The sequence below is a fragment of the Nothobranchius furzeri genome, chromosome 6 (genome assembly GCF_043380555.1).
Source record: "Nothobranchius furzeri strain GRZ-AD chromosome 6, NfurGRZ-RIMD1, whole genome shotgun sequence".
In the NCBI taxonomy this organism is placed as follows: Eukaryota; Metazoa; Chordata; class Actinopteri; order Cyprinodontiformes; family Nothobranchiidae; genus Nothobranchius; species Nothobranchius furzeri.
The window spans coordinates 39,794,795-39,817,299 of NC_091746.1; the positions used below are offsets into that span (position 1 = coordinate 39,794,795).

Sequence of the window (22,505 nt, forward strand, 5' to 3'; positions counted from 1 at the left end):
ACTGCCCTCTGGCAAGATACTGCAGACACCTCTAATGACTCCGAAGCATGGCTGGCCCTGCTGCTAACACACTGCCTGGGTTTAAGTGACACAGATGCTGCCTCTTGCATCTGTGTGTGTGTGTAAGCTTTTTGTGCTGCACATGAGGCATAAGAAGTGTAGTGTAGGTGCATAATGACTGCAAGTAGAAATCACACACCATGTTGCATGATGTATGGATCATACATAAGTGATCATTGTCAGATGATGTCATACTGGATTATACCCCACCTCCCCTTTTCTTCCAAAGTGTTCTGCTCTAGTCTGCAAACGTTCAGCCGCCAGACTTCAAGAGAAGGAAAGAAGAAATCTCTCTGTGGGAGACATTAGCCCTGTGATCTCATGAATATATTAAAGAGAGTTGTTGAGCAATGAAGGCAGACTGAATGCTGCCAGGTAGCAGCCTTCCAAAGACAATACTATTAAATCTTGTATTTAAAAAAATATATATATATTATTTGGAAAACTTCATGGCAATTCAAGCTAACATTTCGAATAGATAAAAATGCTAAATGTAAATTCTAGTTGACAAACAATGCACTTCACTTTTTTAAGCCAAAATTTGTAAAGTAGAAATATAAATCGTTATTATTGGCAGCCATCAACCAGCACTATCACCTCGTCTTGGGAAACCAACTGCGACAAGAGTCGATAATGCTGCGTTTAATGTGCCTCGGAATTGGGAAGTTAAGTTTAAAATAGCATGATTTTCTCTCGTGTGGGATTTTTTTAAATTTCTCCTATTTGTACAAGCAGTAGAATCCCCTCACCGTATTAGACTCCCTCCTGACTGGAATACTGCTACAAAAGGGCAATTTGTTTAAGTAAATTATGACTAAATTAGATTTTGTAATTAATGTAACGAAATATTACATTAATATAGGCAAATCACCTCATTAGGTATTAGAAAACTAAGAATTTGAAGTAGCCAACTTTTCCCCGAGTTCCCGAGTGGGAAATTAAGAATTGAAGGTCCTTTTTCGATAAGCTAATACCAATTAACAGAAAATTACGAGTTTTTGTCGTTCCTCGAACGCAGCACTTGCTAACGTCGTTAAGCTAAGCTAACATAAATGTATACTATTTAGCGGCTCCGTTGTCTGGCAGCTAAAGCACTTTCCAGGTAAGCTTGGGAAGTTACCTCAGCGCCAGTGGTGCAAAACGTTTAGTTAGCGCTTTTCGTTAGCACGCAGCGAGCTGCTCGTAACCCGAAACAAAGGGGCGATATAGTAACTTAACACTGAGCTAAGTAGGCTTCGGTTAGCTGAGGGTGGCAGCAGCCAGCGGCGTGTTAAAGCCCCTCCACACAGCTCGCTGTTTCCAGTCCTCTGCTGACACTTTACACAGCGACACACAACAAACTTAACGCAGCACCGTCTCGTTTCACCCAAATCAGGACTATCTACGCACCTCTCGTTACATTTCTATGTTCGTTTTTAATCGCGAGCTTCAACCCCAAGAGTGTCTGCGTTTATCAAGCAGCCCGGTCAGGTAGGTGAAACAAAACATCTGCAATTCTCATTTCTAGTGATGGATAACACACACACTCACACTCCTAGAGGCTGGACTCATCCTCACTGACTGAACAGTGCTGAAATGCTTTGTTCTGCTCCGCTGCATGTTTTTGTGTCTGCACTGTAGGAGAATATGGATGTATAAATGAGATTGAATATTGGCTGCCACGTTTTGCCACAAAGGAGCTTCTCTAGAAATTATGCTAGAAAATTGCGAAATGTTTCTAGAATGTGTATTATTTTTTTGCCCACATTAAAATGACAAGAACATTATTTACGAAATAATATTAGAAACTGCAGCGGAAATTAAAGAAAATTATTTAGTGACATAATCAGATATTGAGTGTTACATTTTAATGCTGTATTATTAACGCCAAATAAAACTGAAAGCTCTACTCTAACAGTGTAGTGGCTTTTGGAGGGAAAATGTGAGCAGTAGATTACAGTTGTTGACTGTACATGAGTCTGATGTATTTATATAACAATATTTTATGTACAGAGGCTGGTCTTACATCAGTGTTCCCTCATCCTGGTCTTCTGGTACCGCATCCTTTAGATGTTTCTCTCATTCAACACACCTGATTTAAGTGAATGGGTTATTAATTCTTGAATGGGAGTAGCATAGTTATATTGAAGTATCCAAAACATAAAGATTCATTTTATCTTATAGTTGTGGACTTAGGCTTGCACATTTTCCTGGCCTTGTTTTGCTAATTAAAGGATCAAATTTGTCCTCATGTTGTTGTGCTTTGGGTTGTGTCAGCAGTTGTAAGATGTCACTCATAAATTATTATAGTTGCCAGATTTTTCCACACTTCCACACATTGATCCATCATTTTAAGTGATGAAATAGTCATTTTCAATATATTTTTTTACTCCTTCAGCATAACGCACAGATATTACACAACACCATATCGGCCAGTAATTGGGTTTCTTTTCTGCTTCTTAGATTAGGAAAATGTAAGGAAAGTTGATGGAAACAGTTATTCTATTCTAAGTTATGAAAGAATGGAGAATTACCAAAGTGTAAAATGCATACCAGAGTTAAAACAAATATGGCTTGCTGTAGTGTGCATTGTGAAATGGAAACAAGTGTTATGAATTGTGTTTGACCTGGCATGATGTGCTCATCAGCTGCTTCCACTCTGAGCCAGAGTATCATGAACTCACATGACTGACTGGCATCATATTTTGAATATATCATCCCAGATATCTCCAAAGCTGAATGAAATGTATGTTACAAAAATCTCCCCTTTGCTTTCCTGTCGGGTCAGTGTACATTTCCAGTTTGAGGAACAAGCATTGCCAATGAATGACATCTACATGTAGCATGGTTTAAACTAACAAGGTCCAGTCCTGGTGTGTTTTAATAATAATAATAATAACAATAATAATAATAATAAATAATACATTTTATTTGGAAGCACCTTTCAAGACTCTCAGTTTCCCTTTCGGATCTGGTGTGTCCAACCCTGGTCCCCAAGAGTCTTTATCAAGCATGGTTTAGTTGATTTTTTGCTTTAGCCCACCATATTTTAATCAAAGGTTGGTTAACAGATTTCTGCAGAGCTTGGTAACCTACTAAATAGATAATTGAAACATTGAGTCAGGTGTGTTGAAGCAACTAGTATGTTGGATCATGACCTAGGGTTGGGCATACCAGTTTTAGCCATCATTTACACCAAGTGCAGAATGGATGTGGTCTGGACTCCGTATGGCTTCCGCTAGGGCTGGACAATAAATTCAAAATGTATCATTTTCGAAAATTCTGACCCTTATTGAGATACTTGTTCCCATGTCAATAAATTTGATAATTAAAAATGAAAAGATGTATGCAGGTTGGCAACGTTTGTGTCGCTTTAAGAAGCTCTACCGTATTGAGTCATGTAAAAATGTGACTTGACGTAATACATGTGACAGCCCCATCTAGTGGACAACTTTTGTTTCTGCGCACACCTGTAGTTATCGTGCATTTATCGTTATTGAGATGAAATACTTAAATGGGCATTATGGAAGTTTGACAGCCAAAGCATGTATAGATAATAAATTTCTTCTTCATACATTCTCCTGCAATGCCCTGGTCCTGTAGAATGAGCCCTGGCATTTTTACTGTGATTGCGTGTTTTTCTGTAAAATCACAGAAAAAGAGAGCTGCTCAGGTCGAGCAGGCTGCTTCATGCTCGTTCACGTGCAGGCATAGCCCGTAGCATTTGCTATCCGTAGATTTAGCAGCAGAGAGGGAGGCAGTGCCACTTTGTCGCTGTTCCTAACGCCTAGTGACTAAGCTAGCTACATTTCTGAGGACCCTTAGCTACTTTCTGTAGAACTTTCTTCTAGATATTTCCTGCAAATTAGCAACAAAATAGCCATTTTCTCTCCGAATCGTTCTTTGAACGTTGTTTCAGCTGTTACCAAGGATATAAATGTTACAAATACAAAATATGTCACTGGTGCTTTAGCTCACCTAGTAAGACGTCGGATTCTCGTGCAGAAGACCTGGGTTCGATTCTGGATGTCAACATAGTTTATTTAGAGTTTCTTTTTTACATTAATGGTATTTTTTTTACAGTAAGATGCCCAAATTTTTATTTGAGACTCGCCGAACGGCATTGAATTCACAGATAAAAAAGATGTGGGTTCAACTTTCATTTTGGAACAATTTTTCAAGCAAGGGAATGAATGATCTGAGCATGCTGAGGACTGACCCATCTTAAACCTTTGTCGGCTGTGCTGAAGAGAAAAGTATAGAATCAAATTATTTAATTAATTAGCTGTGCATTCTCCTGTCCTCTGTCCTCCGGGCCGCACACACACACACACACACACACACACAAGGGACTGTCTCAGCTGTTATTTTCGTTAAGGAGTGTGCACGTACAGCATGCGCGCCTCGTGCACGAGCCTACTATTGAAGCTGCCGTTACACTTTTGGCCTGAGGGGGCAATCGCGAGCATAAAAATTCAAAACTCTGTAAAGTCCCTTTAATACAGGTGCTGGCCAGTAAATTAGAATATCATCAAAAGGTTGAAAATATTTCAGTAATTCCATTCAAAACGTGAAACTTGTACATTATATTCATGCAATGCACACAGACCAATGTATTTCCGATGTTTATTACGTTTAATTTTGATATTTATAGGTGACAACCAATGAAAACATCAAATCTGGTATCTCAGAAAATTAGAATATTCTAAAGGCCAATGAAAAAATGTTTGTTTCTCTAATGTTGGCCAACTGAAAAGAATGAACATGAAAAGAATGTGCATGTATAGCACTCAATACTTAGTCGGGGCTCCTTTTGCCTCAATAACTGCAGTAATGCGGCGTGGCATGGACTCGATCAGTCTGTGGCACTGCTCAGGTGTTATGAGAGCCCAGGTTGCTCTGATAGTCGTCTTCAGCTCCTCTGCATTGTTGGGTCTAGCGTATTGCATCCTCCGCTTCACAATACCCCATAGATTTTCTATGGGGTTAAGGTCAGGCGAGTTTGCTGGCCAATCAAGGACAGGGATACCATGGTCCTTGAACCAGGTGCTGGTGGTTTTGGCACTGTGTGCAGGTGCCAAGTCCTGTTGAAAGGTGAAGTCTGCATCCCCATAAAGTTGGTCAGCAGCAGGAAGCATGAAGTGCTCTAAAACTTCCTGGTAGACGGCTGCATTGACCCTGGACCTCAGGAAACAGAGTGGGCCAACACCGGCAGATGACATGGCACCCCACACCATCACTGACGGTGGAAACTTTACACTGGACCTCATGCAACGTGGATTCTGTGCTTCTCCGCTCTTCCTCCAGACTCTGGGTCCTTGATTTCCAAAGGAAATGCAGAACTTGCTTTCATCAGAAAACATAACTTTGGACCACTCAGCATCAGTCCAGTCCTTTTTGTCCTTGGCCCAGGCGAGACGCTTCTTGCGCTGTTTCATGTTCAAGAGTGGCTTGACACACGGAATGCGACACCTGAATCCCATGTCTTTCATGAGTCTCCTCGTGGTGGTTCTTGAAGTGCTGACTCCAGCTGCAGTCCACTCTTTGTGGATCTCCCCCACATTTTTGAATGGGTTTGTCGTCACAATTCTCTGCAGGGTGCGGTTATCCCTAGAGCTTGTACACTTTTTTCTACCACATTTTTTCCGTCCCTTCGCCTGTCTGTTAATGTGCTTGGACACAGAGCTCTGCGAACAGCCAGCTTCTTTAGCAATCACCTTTTGTGTCTTGCCCTCCTTGTGCAAGGTGTCAATGATTGTCTTTTGGACAGCTGTTAAGTCGGAAGTCTTCCCCATGATTGTGGTGCCTTCAAAACAAGACTGAGGGACCTTTTAAAGGCCTTTGCAGGTGTTTTGAGGAAATCAGCTGATTAGAGTGGCAGCAGGTGTCTTCTATATTCAGCCTTTTCAGAATATTCTAATTTTTTGAGATACCAAATTTGGAGTTTTCATTAGTTGTCACTTATGAATATCAAATTTAAATGTAATGAACATTGGAAATACATTGGTCTGTGTGCATTGCATGAATATAATGTACAAGTTTCACGTTTTGAATGGAATTACTGAAATATTTTCAACCTTTTGATGATATTCTAATTTACTGGCCAGCACCTGTATATCGTGATATTGATTTAAGGCCATATTGCCCAGCCCTAGCTTCTGCAAATGATTTAAGCTCATTGAGTCCAATCAGAGCATTCACACCAGCTGCGGTGTTGTGCAGACCTAGATGTAGAACTTTTATGTTTCCGCGTGTAGTCTATTTTTTTCCTGACACCGTATGCGGATTGTCATGAAATTAAATAATTAACAGACAAGAAGTGAGATTTTGTTCAGCAAGGTGCATCCTGTATGTTCCAAAAAACATGTTGCTTTTTTATATTACAAAAATATGCAATTTATAATTTTTCATAAATATCGACAGAAGGAAGTTTTTTCTCCTCAATTATGAGAATAACATGAAAATTCAGGGGAGAATTATGAGAATTCTGAGATTAAAGTCAGAAATGTTTTCTCTTAATATCTACTATACAGGATTTGTTGTCTCTTTAAAAAACACCATGTTTCAATTATTACATTTTAAAATTAAGAACGGATATTTTTTTCATCAGATGTTTATATTTAGGCAAAATTATGTGAAAATATAAATAGATGTAAAAACATTTGACTGCTGACCTACACATATATTTTCTAACCCTGTTTTTTTGTCTTTTCTGTGGGAGGTCATAGTAAAGTAATTCATTTTTATTCTCATTACCTAATGATGCTGTTGATCTGGTGCTACTAGGGCTCAGCTGTAAATAAAGGAGCAATATGTCAGAATTCTACAGTGAAATAATCACAAAAGAGTCTAATGTCTCAATTATGTTGGAAGCAAGATTATATTGAAACCGATTTAATTCCTAGCCAGCTGGGAGCTTGTCAGTTTTTCTCCTTTCAAATAGGGCTGCAACGATTCGTCGACAAATATCGACAATAGAAATAGTCCACAATGAATTTCATTGTCGACATTGTCGCCAGACGTGTTTTTTCCGACCGAGTGAGGCATCTCACTTCATTTCGATCTCTGCCGAGAGTCGCACATGCGCAATAGCTTCTCTGCTGAGCGCCAACTAACAGAAATGGCGGCGTCCAACACAGCAGCTACGCGTACCAAAACACCTAAAGTTTGGGAGCATTCTAGCCTGGATTCTACAAATAAAAGGTTTACCTGCATTATTTGCAAAGCAGTCCTTGCGTATCATGGCAGCACCTCGGTGATGCATGAACACTTAAAGAGAAAGCACATCGGACAGTTGAATGAAACAGTCTGACTCACCTCAGTAAGATTTAAATAACACGAAAGCCAATATGTTTTGTTTTGGATGTACATTGTACATTTTTTTACGCGTATTTTCGCTTTTAAAAAAGAGAAATTTAATGTTATGCCTGACTGCGCCTGACAAAAGTATTTTTATTTTATTTATGCATTTATGTTGATACTGACTGAGCACTAGGGCTGCTCGATTATGGCAAAAATAATAATCACGATTATTGTGACTGAAATTGAGATCTCGATTATTTAAGACGATTTTTCAATTTATGTTGATTTTATCTGTTTTTATTCTGTCATAAAATTGCTCAGGGAACAATCAGGACAAAAATAAATAAGAAAGAAGATGATCACTAAAATAACACCTGATTCCCAGTATAAAAGGACCAATATACTTTTAGCTCATAGTTTATGACCCAAGGGCTGTAGACCTCGATTTAACTCATTTAAGTCTAACCAGTACAGACCCAAATACCAATCCTACAAATACTGACAGCAAGAATTATGCAGTGGCATTTATAACAAATAAATGCAAATAAATTGATGTTCACAAAATTTTGCATAACATTTATGTAGTCGTGTCAAGGTGCTGTAGGAGCATGCACTAGCACCTTGTCCTCAGAGAGATTAGTTATTATTTATCAGCATGAGGAACTTATTTCTATCTATTTCTATCTTATTTATAAACTATTTATTTACAGGTCCATCAGTTAATGTAATAACTGTCCCAACCACAGCTGCACCCCCCACCCCCCAACCCGGTCTCACAGCAATCAGGGGCAAGATGCACGTGTGTTTAGCACGCTGCACGCGCACATTTAGCCGTTTTTTGCGGCTCAGGAGTCCGCAGGTACGGTGTGTGTGTCACTCACTCTGGTTAATCCAACAGGGAGCCGGCTCCGAGAGCCTTTTCTTTAGCGACCGACACATCACTACATCATTCCCTTTCCTAATGTCCTGAAGAATGGTCCGAAGCGCAGGCGGAGTGTTTAGCTTACCTGCAGGAAATGTCAATGACAGTTATCCAGAAAGCAGCTAAGGGTTACCAGAGATGTTTCTGAGGTGTTCGTTAGGTACTTTTGAGATTTAAAAAGTAAGAAGGGGGTCTGAAAAGCTGTTAGAAATGGCGTCAAAGTCGATAAGTTGGCAACACTGTGGGAGGAGCGCTTCATTTGCAACTCGGGGCAGCGCAAGTGGGAGGAGCAAATAATCGGCTTGTTTTGTTTTTATAATCGTTCAAAACTCAGATCGTAATTGGGATTAAAATTCGATTAATTGAGCAGCCCTACTGAGCACTGTGCCTAATTGTTGTTAGACAGTGCATTTTTATTTACTGTTGGTATGAATTGGCCTATCAGCAGCAAAGTTCTTTTTTGTGTTCATCATTTTTCACATAATTAAAGCAATCTCATGCTAAATTTAAGAAAAATTTCATAATTATCCAATTAGTCGACTAATCGTTTCAATAGTCGGTGACTAGTCGACTATTAAAATAGTCGTTAGTTGCAGCCATCGACATATATACTGGACAATTCATTTCCATAGGCTCCAATAACACGTTTTTGAGGCTAAATGGGAGGTGGCCACCACCGCCATTTTGACCGTGTCACAGGTTCCATCAAGCCCAGACAATTCCACAAAAGGGAAGAGAGGTGGAGCTGAGGGTGTGGCTGTAAGGCTGGGATCAACTGACAACACCCGGTCGAACTAGCTACAAGCTAACCCAAAGCTAACGCGGAGGTGGGAGCTAAGCTAACGGAGGTAGCAACCTAGCTACAAGCGGAGTTAACTGTGCACAACACCATAGCTTCTGAGTCAGAGATACGCCGGGCTGACCGCTGAGTAAAACCGGGTGGAACACAGATGTCTCCCGAAAGCTGCTGAAAGCCAGCAGCCCGCGCAGCAGACAAGCCGCGATCAGACAGAGATGCGCTGAGCTGCGGGGAGGGGAGAACCGTGTGGAAAACATCGGTTTCCATCCAGAGCTCCACAAGCCGGCAGCCCGCGCGTTTAGACAGAAGCCGCAATCAGACAGAGATGCACCGAGCTGCGGGGAGGGGAGAACCACAAGCCGGCTGGTGTCGGTTTAAGATCTGCCCGGGTGCAAAATCGGCTCGGGGTCCTTCGACTGCCGATGACATCAAAGTACGGCAAACCCACTAGGACAAAATACACTACACATCTATACTGTTGGAAAGAATTTAGCAGTTTCGTTATTAAACTAATGTTCCTTAAGACGTAAGTTTGTGTTTATAATGGTATTTGTAAAATAAAACACTATATTTTATTCATAATGTTGAACTCCTCTTTGAGCACATCCCTTGAAAGATCATAGGTATTAGCAACACCTGTGAAATTGTATTGGCAGGAAAGAAGTGTGTCCCGTTTATTGAAGTATTTTGTGTTTAGTTTTTGACGTCTTGTCCATGCGTATAGTTACGCTCATAGCTGCTAGCCAAAACTCTGGAGTTAAAAGTTTTCTGGCTTTACTAAAATACCTGTCTGTACTTATTTGATTGATGATAGTTTAACTTTCTATTAGACTCCAAATGTAATCATTTGGCACGTTTCTAATTCATAATTTGTAATAATGTAATCGGCGATATTAGCATTAGCATTCCTATGGGTTTTTCCACGTATATTAGCATTGCGCTAACCACTCGCTGCCAAATTGCAGCCTTTGCGATTAGAAAATCTCCTTTTGTCACATCGCAATTTAATTGCACATGCAGTTAATCGTTCAGCCCTAATATACATGCAGCTCTATGCTAAAAGTGTATTTTCAAAGAGGTAATGATGGATTTCTTTATAAAAGTTGTCCATCTTTCCAACAGAAAGATTTGCCTGGACCAACGTAACGTGATAACAACGTAACGTGATTACGTAATTCCGTAAGGTTCATGTTCAGCCAATCAACTACTTAAACGTCATCGGCAGTCAACGGATCCCGAGCCGATTTTGCACCCGAGCAGATCTTGTACCGACACCGGCAGCCCACGCAGCAGACAGAAGCTGCAATCAGACAGAGATGCGCCGAGCTGCGGGGAGAACCAGCCGGCAGCCCACGCAGCAGACCGAAGCTGCAATCAGACAGAGATGCACCGAGCTGCGGGGAGAACCAGCCGGCAGCCCACGCAGCAGACCGAAGCTGCAATCAGACAGAGATGCACCGAGCTGCGGGGAGAACCAGCCGGCAGCCCACGCAGCAGACCGAAGCTGCAATCAGACAGAGATGCACCGAGCTGCGGGGAGAACCAGCCGGCAGCCCACGCAGCAGACCGAAGCTGCAATCAGACAGAGATGCACCGAGCTGCAGGGAGAACCACAAGACGGCAGCCAGCGCAGCAGACAGAAGCCACGATCAGACAGAGATGTGCCGAGCTGCGGGGAGGTGAGAAACGGGTGGAAAACATTGGTTTCCCGAAAGCTCCACAAGCCGATAGTCGGAACCCAGCTCCACCAACATGTTATATTTCAACCCATTTTCTAAAGTGCAGCATTATGTTAAATGCACTGGGTTTTACCCTATTACATTTAAATGTCATGGTTAAACAGTACATGTTAAAATCTAAGCTCAGCTCGGCAGTGACCTAAAATACATAAATATTATTTTACTTACGGAAAAAAATAAAGTGGAGACTCCTTGGACGCTCTATTTGTGCAATTAATGCCACAGCAAGTCATTTTGTCCAACAATTGCACAAAAAATATCCAAAAAAGAATACACAAACACAGACTCAAAATCCCGGAACAGTTTCCAGGCCAGACCGAGGCTCTACTGAGTGAGGCCTTTCGGTCACGTGGGTCTGATGCTCATTAATTATACAGAATTTTAGGCTTTCAATACACTTAAACAGAAGAGTGAGAAAAAAATCACCCCCCTCAGAGTTGTCATGAGTGTAAACTAGATCATTTAAACCAAAAATATGTTTTGGTACCAGGCTGTAAACATGTTCATTTCTGCTGTGAAATTGGTATTTTTAACATGGGAGTCAATGAGGATTTGCTCACTTCTGACACCAGCCCCCAGCGGATGAGGGTGGAACTGCAGTTTTTGGTACTTCCGGGTTGGCCTCAAGTTTTTGACCCGCATTGTGGGGGCTTGGTTGCAGCCCTACTTTCAAAGAAACTAAAGAGGGATGTAGTTCCTGTTTATTATCTGTGAGCATGTGGGTGTTGCCAAATCTGCACTGAAACAAGAAAACCGAAGAGTTTTTTGATGAATCAATATTTCAGTTACCAACAACTCCATATTACAGTGCAATGTATGTTTATGTTTATGTATTTAGCAGACGCTTTTGTCCAAAGCAACTTACAACTTACTCCCTACCAATCAACACATTGAGTTAGTAACTTTTTGTGTAGACAAAAGGGCTGCAGTAACCAAATTTGACAACAGGATGTCCTTCTTACATATATTTAAGTCAATTAAAATGTCCTTATTTGATGTTTTCCTGGTCATGATGTATGTGTGAAAATAATCTATCACGGTGTTTTACTTCCTTTGATGAGTGGTTCAGAACTATAAAAGCAAGCTAACAGCAAGACAGCAAACAACCACACTTGCTCTAATGCCAGAGGCATATTACCATAACTATTGTAGTAAGTGCTAGGGTTGGACAACAATTCAATAATGATATATATATATATATAGATGGACGTGTGGTGTTATAGAAAAAAACAGGTCGATTAAAAACTTCTTTTCCTTTTTCAGTATAGCCTATCAGGTAGCTTAATGCTAGACTCATCAATTACTCCCAGCCAATCAACACATTGAGTTAGTAACTTCTTGTGTAGACAAAAGGGCTGCAGTAACTAAATTTGACGACAGGATGCCCTTCTTACATACATTTAAGTCAATTAAAATGTTCTTATTTGATGTTTTCCTGGTCATGTCTTTAAAATGTTGTTTAAATTACCACTTTATGAGGAATAAAGAACTGGTTCTTGTTAACAAATCTAGTCTAAATATTTTTCAGTCAATGAAGTCCAAACACTTATCTCCTGAAAACATTTGTTAGCACCAAAAAGTTATGCATGCTTCATATAAGCCTGTGTGGCCCACACAGTGCCCCAAAACAATTATTTGACCATGCATGGGTTGTTGTTGTTGTGCTGGAGTGTGTCTCTGAGGTGAGCAAGCCTGTGACTGTTTTTCCATTCTGGCCTTGACTTCCTGTAGGCCTGTATCATGGGCACAATAACATGGTGTCATGGCATACTGCCAGTCTCCATTAGTTTGGGTCTATTTTTACATGAAAGAGAGTTGACCCTCTAATCCATTTTATAAGTGCTAGAAGGGGGTTACATATGGGTTAAAAGAAGCATCAGCAATCAGTGATTATTTAGAAATTTTGGTAAAATAAGTAATTTGTTGACTTGCTGAAAAGGGGGGGAATTGAATGAGTCTGGACATTCTGGTTCAGGAAATGTGGTTTAAAAAGAGAAAAAATCGTGCTGTTCATCATGTTTGTTCTAAAACTGTCCTGCACAGTGTACCAGATCCATAACAACACAAATCACAGAAAACTTTCTCCAGTCAGCATCAGCAGGCTTTTAAAAAGTCATAAAAATACTGCATGTAAAGACCTAGCTGCTTTATCAAATCTACAAAATAAGTTCGCTTTCAATCATAAACACTACGGATGTGAGAAAATATCAATGTGGCAGTATATTGCGATTTTTTTTTTCTGCGATCCCACTGTGCAAAGACCTTGTTTGGACGTCCTGTTGACGTAGGATGTAGGATGGACAGACAGACTCAATATAGACATGATCTGCACGTCGATGCGACGTTGACTATTTGCAGGGATATTATATTGATATTCAAAAGCTGTGTATTGAATTTTTGGAAGAATTTACATGCAAACATTTGTGTATTTTCTTTTCTTTGAGTGCAATTCAAACACCGACCACTAGTTGGCAGTGTGCATGGGTTTTGTTTCCACCATTGAAATATAAAACCCTGTATTATGGTTAAGATACCTCATGTTAAACATGTTACATATCCGTTTGGGCTGTTTATTGAAATTTCCTACAATGAATTCAGTCTAAAAAATGCTAATGTTGTCTTGCTGAATGTATTTCAGTATATACCATATTGTCTCCCCATGTATCGTGATATGTATCGGATTGCCAGATTTTCACCAATATTCATCCCTAATAAACACAGTCACAGAACTCTCACCCCTCCCGTCAGTTATCATACCAAGGCCACGTTCCCCTAGGGTGAACAGATGTCCCACTTTGTGCTGGACAGTCCCACATTTTCTTAACATTTCACACGTCCCACAAATTGAGACTGTCCCGCCTTAATGACAGTCACCCTTTTCGAGTTTAAATCTAACATAAAGTGTGTGTGGAAGAAGTTGCTTGTTTCTGTCAAACTTGGAGGCGGGGCTTTAATGCAGGCCCAGAGAGCATTGAGCCTGCCGTACACACAAACCACCCAAACAAGGACAGAGGACTGATAGATGAGTGTGGTGGAAAGAATGGTGTTACAATAAAGATTTGTGGGTTAAAACTGTTCAGGGCTGCCTTTGTTGTTTTTGAGAGTCATTTCTTTGTGTCACAGCGAGGAATCTGATATTAAATGGTGCAGAAAATCTGAGTTGCAAATAACATGTTGGTCAAAAGCAAGTTTCCCAATAATTAGACAGTTTCAAGCTAAAACTCAAAGAAGATTGTAACACAGACATGGTGCTGGAGTTGTGTTGTTTCAGATACATTCAACTAAACAATAATAAAGCACATTAAATAATGACATAATTTATTTAAAGGCCTTTATAACTTATTCTCAGACTTATTCTCATTTTTTTTGGGAGGGGGGGGGGAGTGGGAACTCTATGATTAGATCTGACCTTTTTCAGAGAATAAAGTTAGTGATTTTTTTAAGAGTAGGAGTCACTGCTCATCTGTGAAAGGTGCTGGATCAAAAAGTGGAATAAACAAAATAAGAATCCGCACACTTCAATCTGCGATGTAGGAGTTTATTGGTCAAGCTTGACCAATAAACTCCTACATCGCAGATTGAAGTGTGCGGATTCTTATTTTGTTTAGTGATTTTTTTTTTATCTTTTTGTTTTTAAATTAATAAGACAAAACAAAACTTGCAAAAACAGTAGGGATATTTTTTCTATGTGATGTTGATTTTAGTGGAAAATTAATTAAAAATAAACTTGAATAGATCCAAAAATATTTCTGGTATTTTTAGTGTCATTCTGTTTTGGTAAGTAAGTGAAATTATTACTGTAAAACTATGGAAAGCTGCTTTAAACCCACATCTTGTAATCTGGGCCTATCAATATTTTTAAAAAGGAGTTCATGGTTTTAAAATAATTTTAGCTTAAGTTATTCAGAGCCACTGTAGAAGGTCCAAAGAGAAAGAGTTTAGCTGTGGTAACTTTCAGAAGAACCGTGAAGTAGTATGAAAGCATTTGCTGTTTGCTTGTTCTAGCTGAATATAATCTATAGTACATGAAATATATGATAAATGACCTTTTGTAAGAAATTCCAAATGCTAACATTGACTGAGAAGAAGGATGCCATCAGGAAAAATGGATCATGCATGGTGTCTAGAAGTGCATTACAAAAGATAGTACTGCAAACCTGATTACCGTAAATCCTCTAATACAGGCCCGGGCCTGTATTTGACTCAAGCTCATCAAGCTCCAGGCCTTTATTGGAAGGAGGACCAGAATTAGAGGCAGGCCTCTATTTCTATTTGAGCAAAATTAACTAATGGTTCGCTGGAGTTTTTGACAATTAAAATTGCGCCCACATTTTCAAAGTTAAACACATTTCTTTTAACAACGGTAGTTTCTGCTTCAGCCCTCTCCCCCCTCCCCCTGCGCAGCGGCCGCAAACTCACTGATGCGCCTGCAGCCTCTCAGAGTTCCTGCTGCTCTAAACATTAAAATAATTATTTCATTTTCTGTTCCTCACTTCTGATTACCTTCAATGGTGTCTGTTTGTTGCAACCACTAGGTACAAAAACTAACTTGTTTTTATTTGACTATTTTTCTGTCCTGTCTGTTTATTATCTTCCTGCATCTCCTCTCAATCCTAAAGAAAAACTGCTACCTGGGTTCATATATATTCACCTTATGAGTTACCTTTGAACTGCAGTCCTAAAAGATCTACCGACTGCAAAAACAGCGGAGTGCTTGCTGCTAGGCGGCCACATCAGTGTGATGCGCCCCACTCCACAGCAGCGAAATGCATCAGGCGCAAATAAAAGACAGAAAACATTAAAGGAAATGAGCCGACATGAACGATCGCGTGTTAAATTAGTTTTTGAGGTGGCGACACCTAATTTGATAATGTTACTGTGGCTGTGCTCAGGACGCAGATGTCCGGAGCGCGTCAACTATCAGAGCTTTGCATGCGCAAGCTGGTTAAGGTTAGGATGGGGTGAGGGGAAGGTTAAATTGCAAGAGGGAAAAGGTCACAACTTGGTTAAATGTCCGTTTTACAGCGGGTGTCAGTACCGATGCGTTGACACCCCCCCCCCCCCCCCCCCCCCCCCCCGATGCGCAGGAGCTTGTCACCTGCTGACAGCAGCCTGCTGTCTTTTCCGAGGGCTGCATCTTGCCAGTCATTATCACGTGACAGCGACTAGTCGATAACAGGCATAAAAAGTCACCATAGTGAAGTCGACTAGTTCATGCAACCCCTATTGCTCCCCAGTGTTCTGCAGCATAATCAGCACGTTCTCTTTGAACTTGATATCAAATTTTAGCCTCCTCTTTGTCTCTGCCCCTGCCAAATCGCAGTCTGTCACTGGCAAATCAAAAGTGAGACGGATGACGCAATCCCCCCCCCCCCCCCCCCCCCCCACCCCCCCGTGGTACTTGCTTGCTACCACATTCCACCCGGCCACAATAAAATATCGGCCATCATTCACCTTCGCCGACTCCGACACCGGCCAAAATATGATACCAGGCTGTTAATTGAATACAGGCCAATATTAGAGGATTTACGGTACCTGTGACCAGGGTCCGAAATTAACACTCGCCACTCGCCGAATGTGAGCTAATTGCTCCATTTGGCGAGTAAATTTTTGAGCTCTATCTGCCACATAGCGAGTAAATGTTTGCACCAAATTAGTTATGTTTATCAGTCATCTTCCATGGATTTCTGATACTCCTCCCACCTCCATGCAACGTACACAAACGTACGTGAAACGTGAGCGCCTCATCCAACGTCATTTCCACCTATCCCATTCAATCAGTTTATCAAGTTAGCAGTTAGCTTCGTGTTAAAACTAGCTGTGAAATGTGGCGGTTTTTAACTGGAGTCAGCCAGCCTTCCAAAAGAAAACTCGTCGAACTGGAAGAAAAACCACCAGGACCAGTGGCAACCAGAAGATTTTGTGAAAAGTGGCAAACTGGAGATGGCGGAGTCGTGAGACAATGGCTACATTATGATGGCCACGTAGCGTTGCTGCCTTTCACAGACACTTTTTCTGCTTGTGCTGCAAACAGGATAGCCGTCTTCTATCAACTGTCCCTCGGCATTCTTCAAATATCCAAAAAATGCCCATACTTCCGACTTTGACACACTTTTAGATATTCTCATGGTGCAGCTGTGTTCTCCAGAGATCAAGGACTATGACCCAAATGAGGCTGTAATGCATTGGCACAAAGACGGTGTCAGAAGCAGGAGGCCAGACTTCATGGCCAGAGAAAACAAGGAGTCTGACTAGATTTCAATGAAAGAGTTCATAAAAACATCTCTAAAAATAAATAAATAAATAGTAAAAATGACAAAAGAGTTGTTTTTCTTATTAATTGATGTTTTAAATATTTTGTCACTCTGTTTGGAATCAACATAATATAGAATAACATGCTTTAGGTAGATCTAAATCATTTAGAATTTTGGCCGGTAAAAAATATGCTTGGCCGGTAGATTTTCATCATCTACCAGCCAACTTGGCCGGTGAGTAAAAAATTTAATTTCGGACCCTGCCTGTTCCAGAACCAAAGTTGTAGAGATGGAGAAAACTCTGATCACCACTATTATTTGGGTCCACGTGCTGAAATGATAAGCAATTCAACTTGAAAGGGTCTATCTTGATCAGAAGGGACAAAGTGTCTGAAGGGACACAGAGGACCAAGAAGAATTCCTCAAAAGACTTTCACCTGAGTTGGCAGAACACAAAAAAAATGTTTCTACAAATGTTTTTTCTAGAGCCCATGGGGTCCAAAAACCCAGAAAGGATCAGCCTAATCTCCTGATGGAAAGTGGAATTGTTGAACTGCTAGTACAACAGTCAATGATGGACAAAGAGTTGGAACAGTAGGCAAGGCAGCTTTATTTATATAGCACATTTCATACATGGAGGCAATTCAGTGTGCTTTCCATTAGCAAGAACATTAAAATTAATGTGACAGATAATACAATTTTAAAATAAATTAAGCTAATTGATTTTGCTTCTGACACCAATTACGTCATGCACAAAGCTGCAAGTAGAATAAACCTCAGGAGTGATGACATTGCTCTCATTGTGCATGGAGTTGGTGTGATGAAGGTACATGTCAAAACAAAACGGAGGAGCTTTGTAGGAATTCTACACAAAAACCACTATTAACTGAGTGCAACTCTGTCCAGGTTAAGATGTCAAACTGCCACAGCAAATCATGACTTCTTGAAGTAGTGGCATTGGGACAGTATTGCTGCCTCTTGTGTACCAAAGTGTGGAGGCTGCTACTGTGGTAGTTGTCACCCAGGTGGCAGAGAGATGACCCTTGCAGATTAACTAGAGCTGGAAATTGTGAAGGAAGGTCTTACCTACTTGAAAGGAGACCACCACACTGATGAACCTCACTGGCATGCCAGGAACCCTTGAGTGAGCGAATCTTCATTCTTACCTGGAAACAAAAAGGTTGTTGAAGCCACATTCCTTAGAACGGAGAAGAAACTGAGAAAAAACCCTGAGTGGAAAACCACATACACTGAGCGAGTCCATGATATGCTGGCTCGAGGAGCTGCAATCTAGCTGTTTGAGGAGGAAATCACCAAGTAGGAGGGTCCAGTATGGTAAATCAGCAATCTCATTGCCTTGTACCCTCACTCCATGACAATCCTATTAGGCTCGTCTGGAACAGCAAAATGTACATGTAATGTACATGTACATGTAATTCTATTTGGCTGGAAGAAAAGGAGGTGCACCTGCATAGGTTCCTGTGGCGTGATTCAGAGGATGAGGAGATCAAAGACTTGGCAATCACCAGATTCAACATGGGTGATAAACCAGCAGGATGCATTGTACAGTTAGCAATGAGGGAGACTGCTAACTTTCCCCATTTTACTCACTTTGACGAAGAGCGAAAGGTCCTTCAGTACTGCAGTTACATTGATGACATCCTCATGTCAAATAATAACCCGGATCGTTTAAGTGAAATCACAGCAAATGTGAGGAACATCTTAAAGCCAGAGGGTTTGAGCTGTAGTCCTGGGTATATGCTGGTTAAAGTGGGAAGAGTGACTGCAGCAACAAGCAAATCATAACACAAGTGAAAAACCATGATCCTCCCAAACAAAGCCAAATGAAGAAACAAGATGATGCTGGAGATTCAGACTCTAAAAAGGATGAGAATAATGGGTGGAGCACCGTTAATTTGAATGAGAAACCTGTAATGAACTTTGGCCTCGTTGCTTTGCAAAAACAAGTGTTTGTTGGACACTCAATGCAAAAGGTGGCTTGTGTCAAAGCAACAAATGGGTCTCTGCCTACTAATGACTACTGCATCAAGGTCAAAATGGGCTTTGATAAGTACAGTCACCAGGAAGAATACAGAGGCTTTACACAGGATTTTAAGAAAAAGGATGGCTATAGACCTGACATCAAAACCAAGTATGTGAATGAGTCTGGGCACAGATTCACCCCAAAAGAGACATTCAGGCAGCTTTCTCGTTGTTTCCATGACAATGAACTCTAATATTCTGCCAGTGGTTTAGTTTGGGAGTATACTAACCCAACAGCAACAATGTTTCAGAGCCACTCATATCTGTCTTCAGGAATTTGATGGTGAAATCAGAAGAGTTAGCTGGTTTTGTATCCATAAATAGAAATTTTTTTGTGGCTGACCAGAAAAACTGAGTGAACTTCTGCTTATTAAAGAGCAAGTCCCCCCCCCCCCTACCAGAGTCTTATGGGCCATTCCCATCTGTACCGGGTCGGCCCGGGCCGGGTAGCCCCAGTCGGCCCCAGCCTGGCCTGGTTGATTCCACACATCCTTGTCTTAAGCCCATGTGGGCTGATTCTACCCACCAATCAGAGGCTTCCTCTAATGAAAGGTGTGAATTTGCTGTCAGCAGTGGGTGTGTTGGCCCTGGTCGGCCTGAAGCAGACCCCCTCGAGAAGAGGGCTGAGAATGAGCCTTGGTTGGCCCGGAAAAATACCAGGCCACCCAGATATGTAAACAACCTACGCTACCCGGCCCGGGCCGACCCGATATAGATGAGAATGGCCCAATAGAGAACCTCTTAGCCAATAGGGATGGCAAATTAAAAATCAAATGTAGTGCAGAGTTTTTACCTGAAGAGAGCATAACACTGACAGTTTTAGGCAGAATGTTTAAATTTTAACTAAGATGCACCAAAGTACCAAATTATTGACTATGTGTGTCTACAGCATGATTAGACACTCATTCATATAGCTAATCAGCAAAAAAATATGATTTTAGGGGTGACTTGCTCTTTAACTTGATTACATTATCATCTTATTTCAACCAGAATAGTGCTGGTTACTGGAAGCTTGTGGATTTCTGTGATTATTGATAAACATAGCAGGTCATTTCCTGACATAAATACATCATTTTCATCTCAGTGTTTATACTGAATCGCTGTGAGATGATCTAAATTAGGCAGATTGGAGACACCGCATCACAGAACCGTCACCAACAGGTTATTTTATTTGGCTTCATGAGATTATGGTTTATATTTAGATGAACTTTTAATTATTCCAGTTATATTTGTTCAAGTGTTACAATATTTGTAAAAAGGATTTCCAAAAAACTACCTTGTTTATACTGAAAATTTGTAGAAAATGCTGTTACATTGGAAAAAAAAACTAATAAAATACAGTATTTTATAGCTGCGGGGGCTTTCTTGAAAACTTTTAACTTGAGCAGCATAAATAGTTTTCTTATTCTTATCTAATAATCACTGAAACACCAGCGCTTCTGTAAAAGAACGAAAAGTACTTAGGACAGCACAAGTCTTGTTTTGTTTAGTTTCACATTGACCAACACATTTACCCATTTGCCAGTATAGATTTCACGTTGATGAAGTCAGCAGATTGATTGCTCTGTGTTTATGTTTATTCACTTAGCAGACGCTTTCATCCAAAGCGACTTACAATTTCTAACCTGTAGGGCATGTTGTGAACTGTGGGGGAAACCGGAGTACACGGAGGAAACCCACGCATGCATGGGGAGAACACGCAACTCCACGCAGAAAGGCCGCAGCCGAGTTTCGAACCTGCGACCTTCGTGCTGCGAGGCAACAGTGCTAACCACTGCGCCACCATGCAGCCCAGATCGATTGCTCTGTGTGTTGGGTTTTAGTCTGGCAGGTTCTGTAAATCAGACTGTTTGGTTCAAGATGACTGTAAAGAAAGTCTGGTTACTAAATTCTGCGTTTCAAGTTCAAAATAAAGTAAAAATCATTTCATTGTTCATACTGAGCACAATAATAATAGTAGCTTTGACTTTGTGGGAATTGTATCAGTTTAGCAAATCTTTATTTTGTATTTGTCTCCACATGTTTACATTAAGTTGGGGAAGTGGATTGCTGCTTTATCTAATTTTATATAATAAAATAAATGTATAAATGATCATATAGGGTTTCTGTGGTGGAGAAGTTTGTAGCAGAGTTGCCTTGCAACAAGACCAAGTTTGCAGGCTCAACTTTGGACTGCAGCTTTTCTGCATGTATTTGGCATGTTCTCCACATTTATGTTTGGGCTTTCTCCCATGGACCTAAAACATGCATATTAGGTTAGGGAGACTATGTGAATGTGTGAATGATCATATGTCTTGTTTTTTTCTCTGTGTGTCACTGTGATAGACTGGTGACTTGTCCAGGGTGTCACCCAGACAGTGTGTATTAACTGTATGAAAAGAGAGGCAAATAAAAAATGTAAATCGTTCAGTTTATTTATAAAGCATAATGTTACAACAGGAGTCATCTCAAGGCAATTTACAAGGCAAACATTCCAATAAAACCTACTTATTGGTTAATTGAGTTCAGTTCTTTATTCCAATTAGTTAAGTTTTCTATCTAGGGAAACCCAGGAGATTGTATCAAGTCACTAACTTGTGGACTTCAGTCCATTTGTCTCAGTTACTTTGTAGCTATTTTAAGCAATGGAGTATTAAAAGTAAGATGGTGACTTGTAGCATAGTTTATAAGTTGGCTACCCTTTAGTCATAATTGTTGTGTGTTATTTAATTTCAGAATAGGGTGTTCTAAGAATGCTGCTTTAATAACAGCAGTTAAAAGCCAATGTCACAATCACACTTTTTAAATTATCTACAATAATTCACGATTATTTATTCTAGAGTCATAACAATAATCTATCCACGTTACTTCATTAACATATTTCACTGGATTTATACACTGACTGGCACAAAACAACATTGTCAGCTGGATTTAACTAAACAAATAGGTACAAGCCTCCCATTTGATACTTACTGCATGAGCAAATATCTTTCAGCTGGCAACAAGTTATTTAATTCCAAGTAAGGTTCATTTCTTAAAGGAGTACATCACTCATTTTTTCAATACATATACAGTGATCTCTCGTAGTAATGAATTTATTGTAAGTCGTACTCTGGGGGAAACAAAGCTTCGGTGCACCAGATTCTGGAAGTAGAAGTTCGCCACATCAGAGTTGAGCTTAACACGACAGGATTTGGAGTCTTTTTTTCCTGATATTTATACATGTTTTATCTCCAAAAATAACACAAGTCTGGAGGAGTTGTGCTGTGTCGTGGTGGAGTTGCTAATGTTAACTGTTAGCTTCTACTAGTCGAGACATTATCTGCTGTTTCCTGGATGCTAAACCAACAACAACCTTCCCCGTCGTAAGTCAAGATGTGTGAGTCCATGAACCTTAAGTGACAGTGTGACATAGATCTGTCAAGCTT

General features: G+C 40.5%; 2 protein-coding genes across 4 annotated transcripts in view; one reads left to right on the plus strand and one right to left on the minus strand.

The window, feature by feature from the left end:
* pargl (poly (ADP-ribose) glycohydrolase, like) overlaps positions 1-18,221 on the minus strand; it is a 45,465-nt gene extending 27,244 nt beyond the window's left edge. The window contains exon 1 of the mRNA XM_054744111.2: positions 18,142-18,221. Coding sequence (XP_054600086.2) covers positions 18,142-18,184 — 43 coding nt within the window. The 5' untranslated portion in view covers positions 18,185-18,221. The remainder of the gene's footprint in view (positions 1-18,141) is intronic.
* zmiz2 (zinc finger, MIZ-type containing 2) overlaps positions 1,087-22,505 on the plus strand; it is a 65,980-nt gene continuing 44,561 nt past the window's right edge. Inside the window, exon 1 of one of the 3 annotated variants that reach the window (XM_015975434.3) lies at positions 1,087-1,162. The gene's annotated coding sequence lies outside the window, so the exon portion shown is untranslated. Of the gene's footprint in view, positions 1,163-1,341; positions 1,531-22,505 lie in introns of those variants that run through there. The other 2 variants (XM_015975424.3, XM_054744110.2) reach the window with 2 other exon arrangements.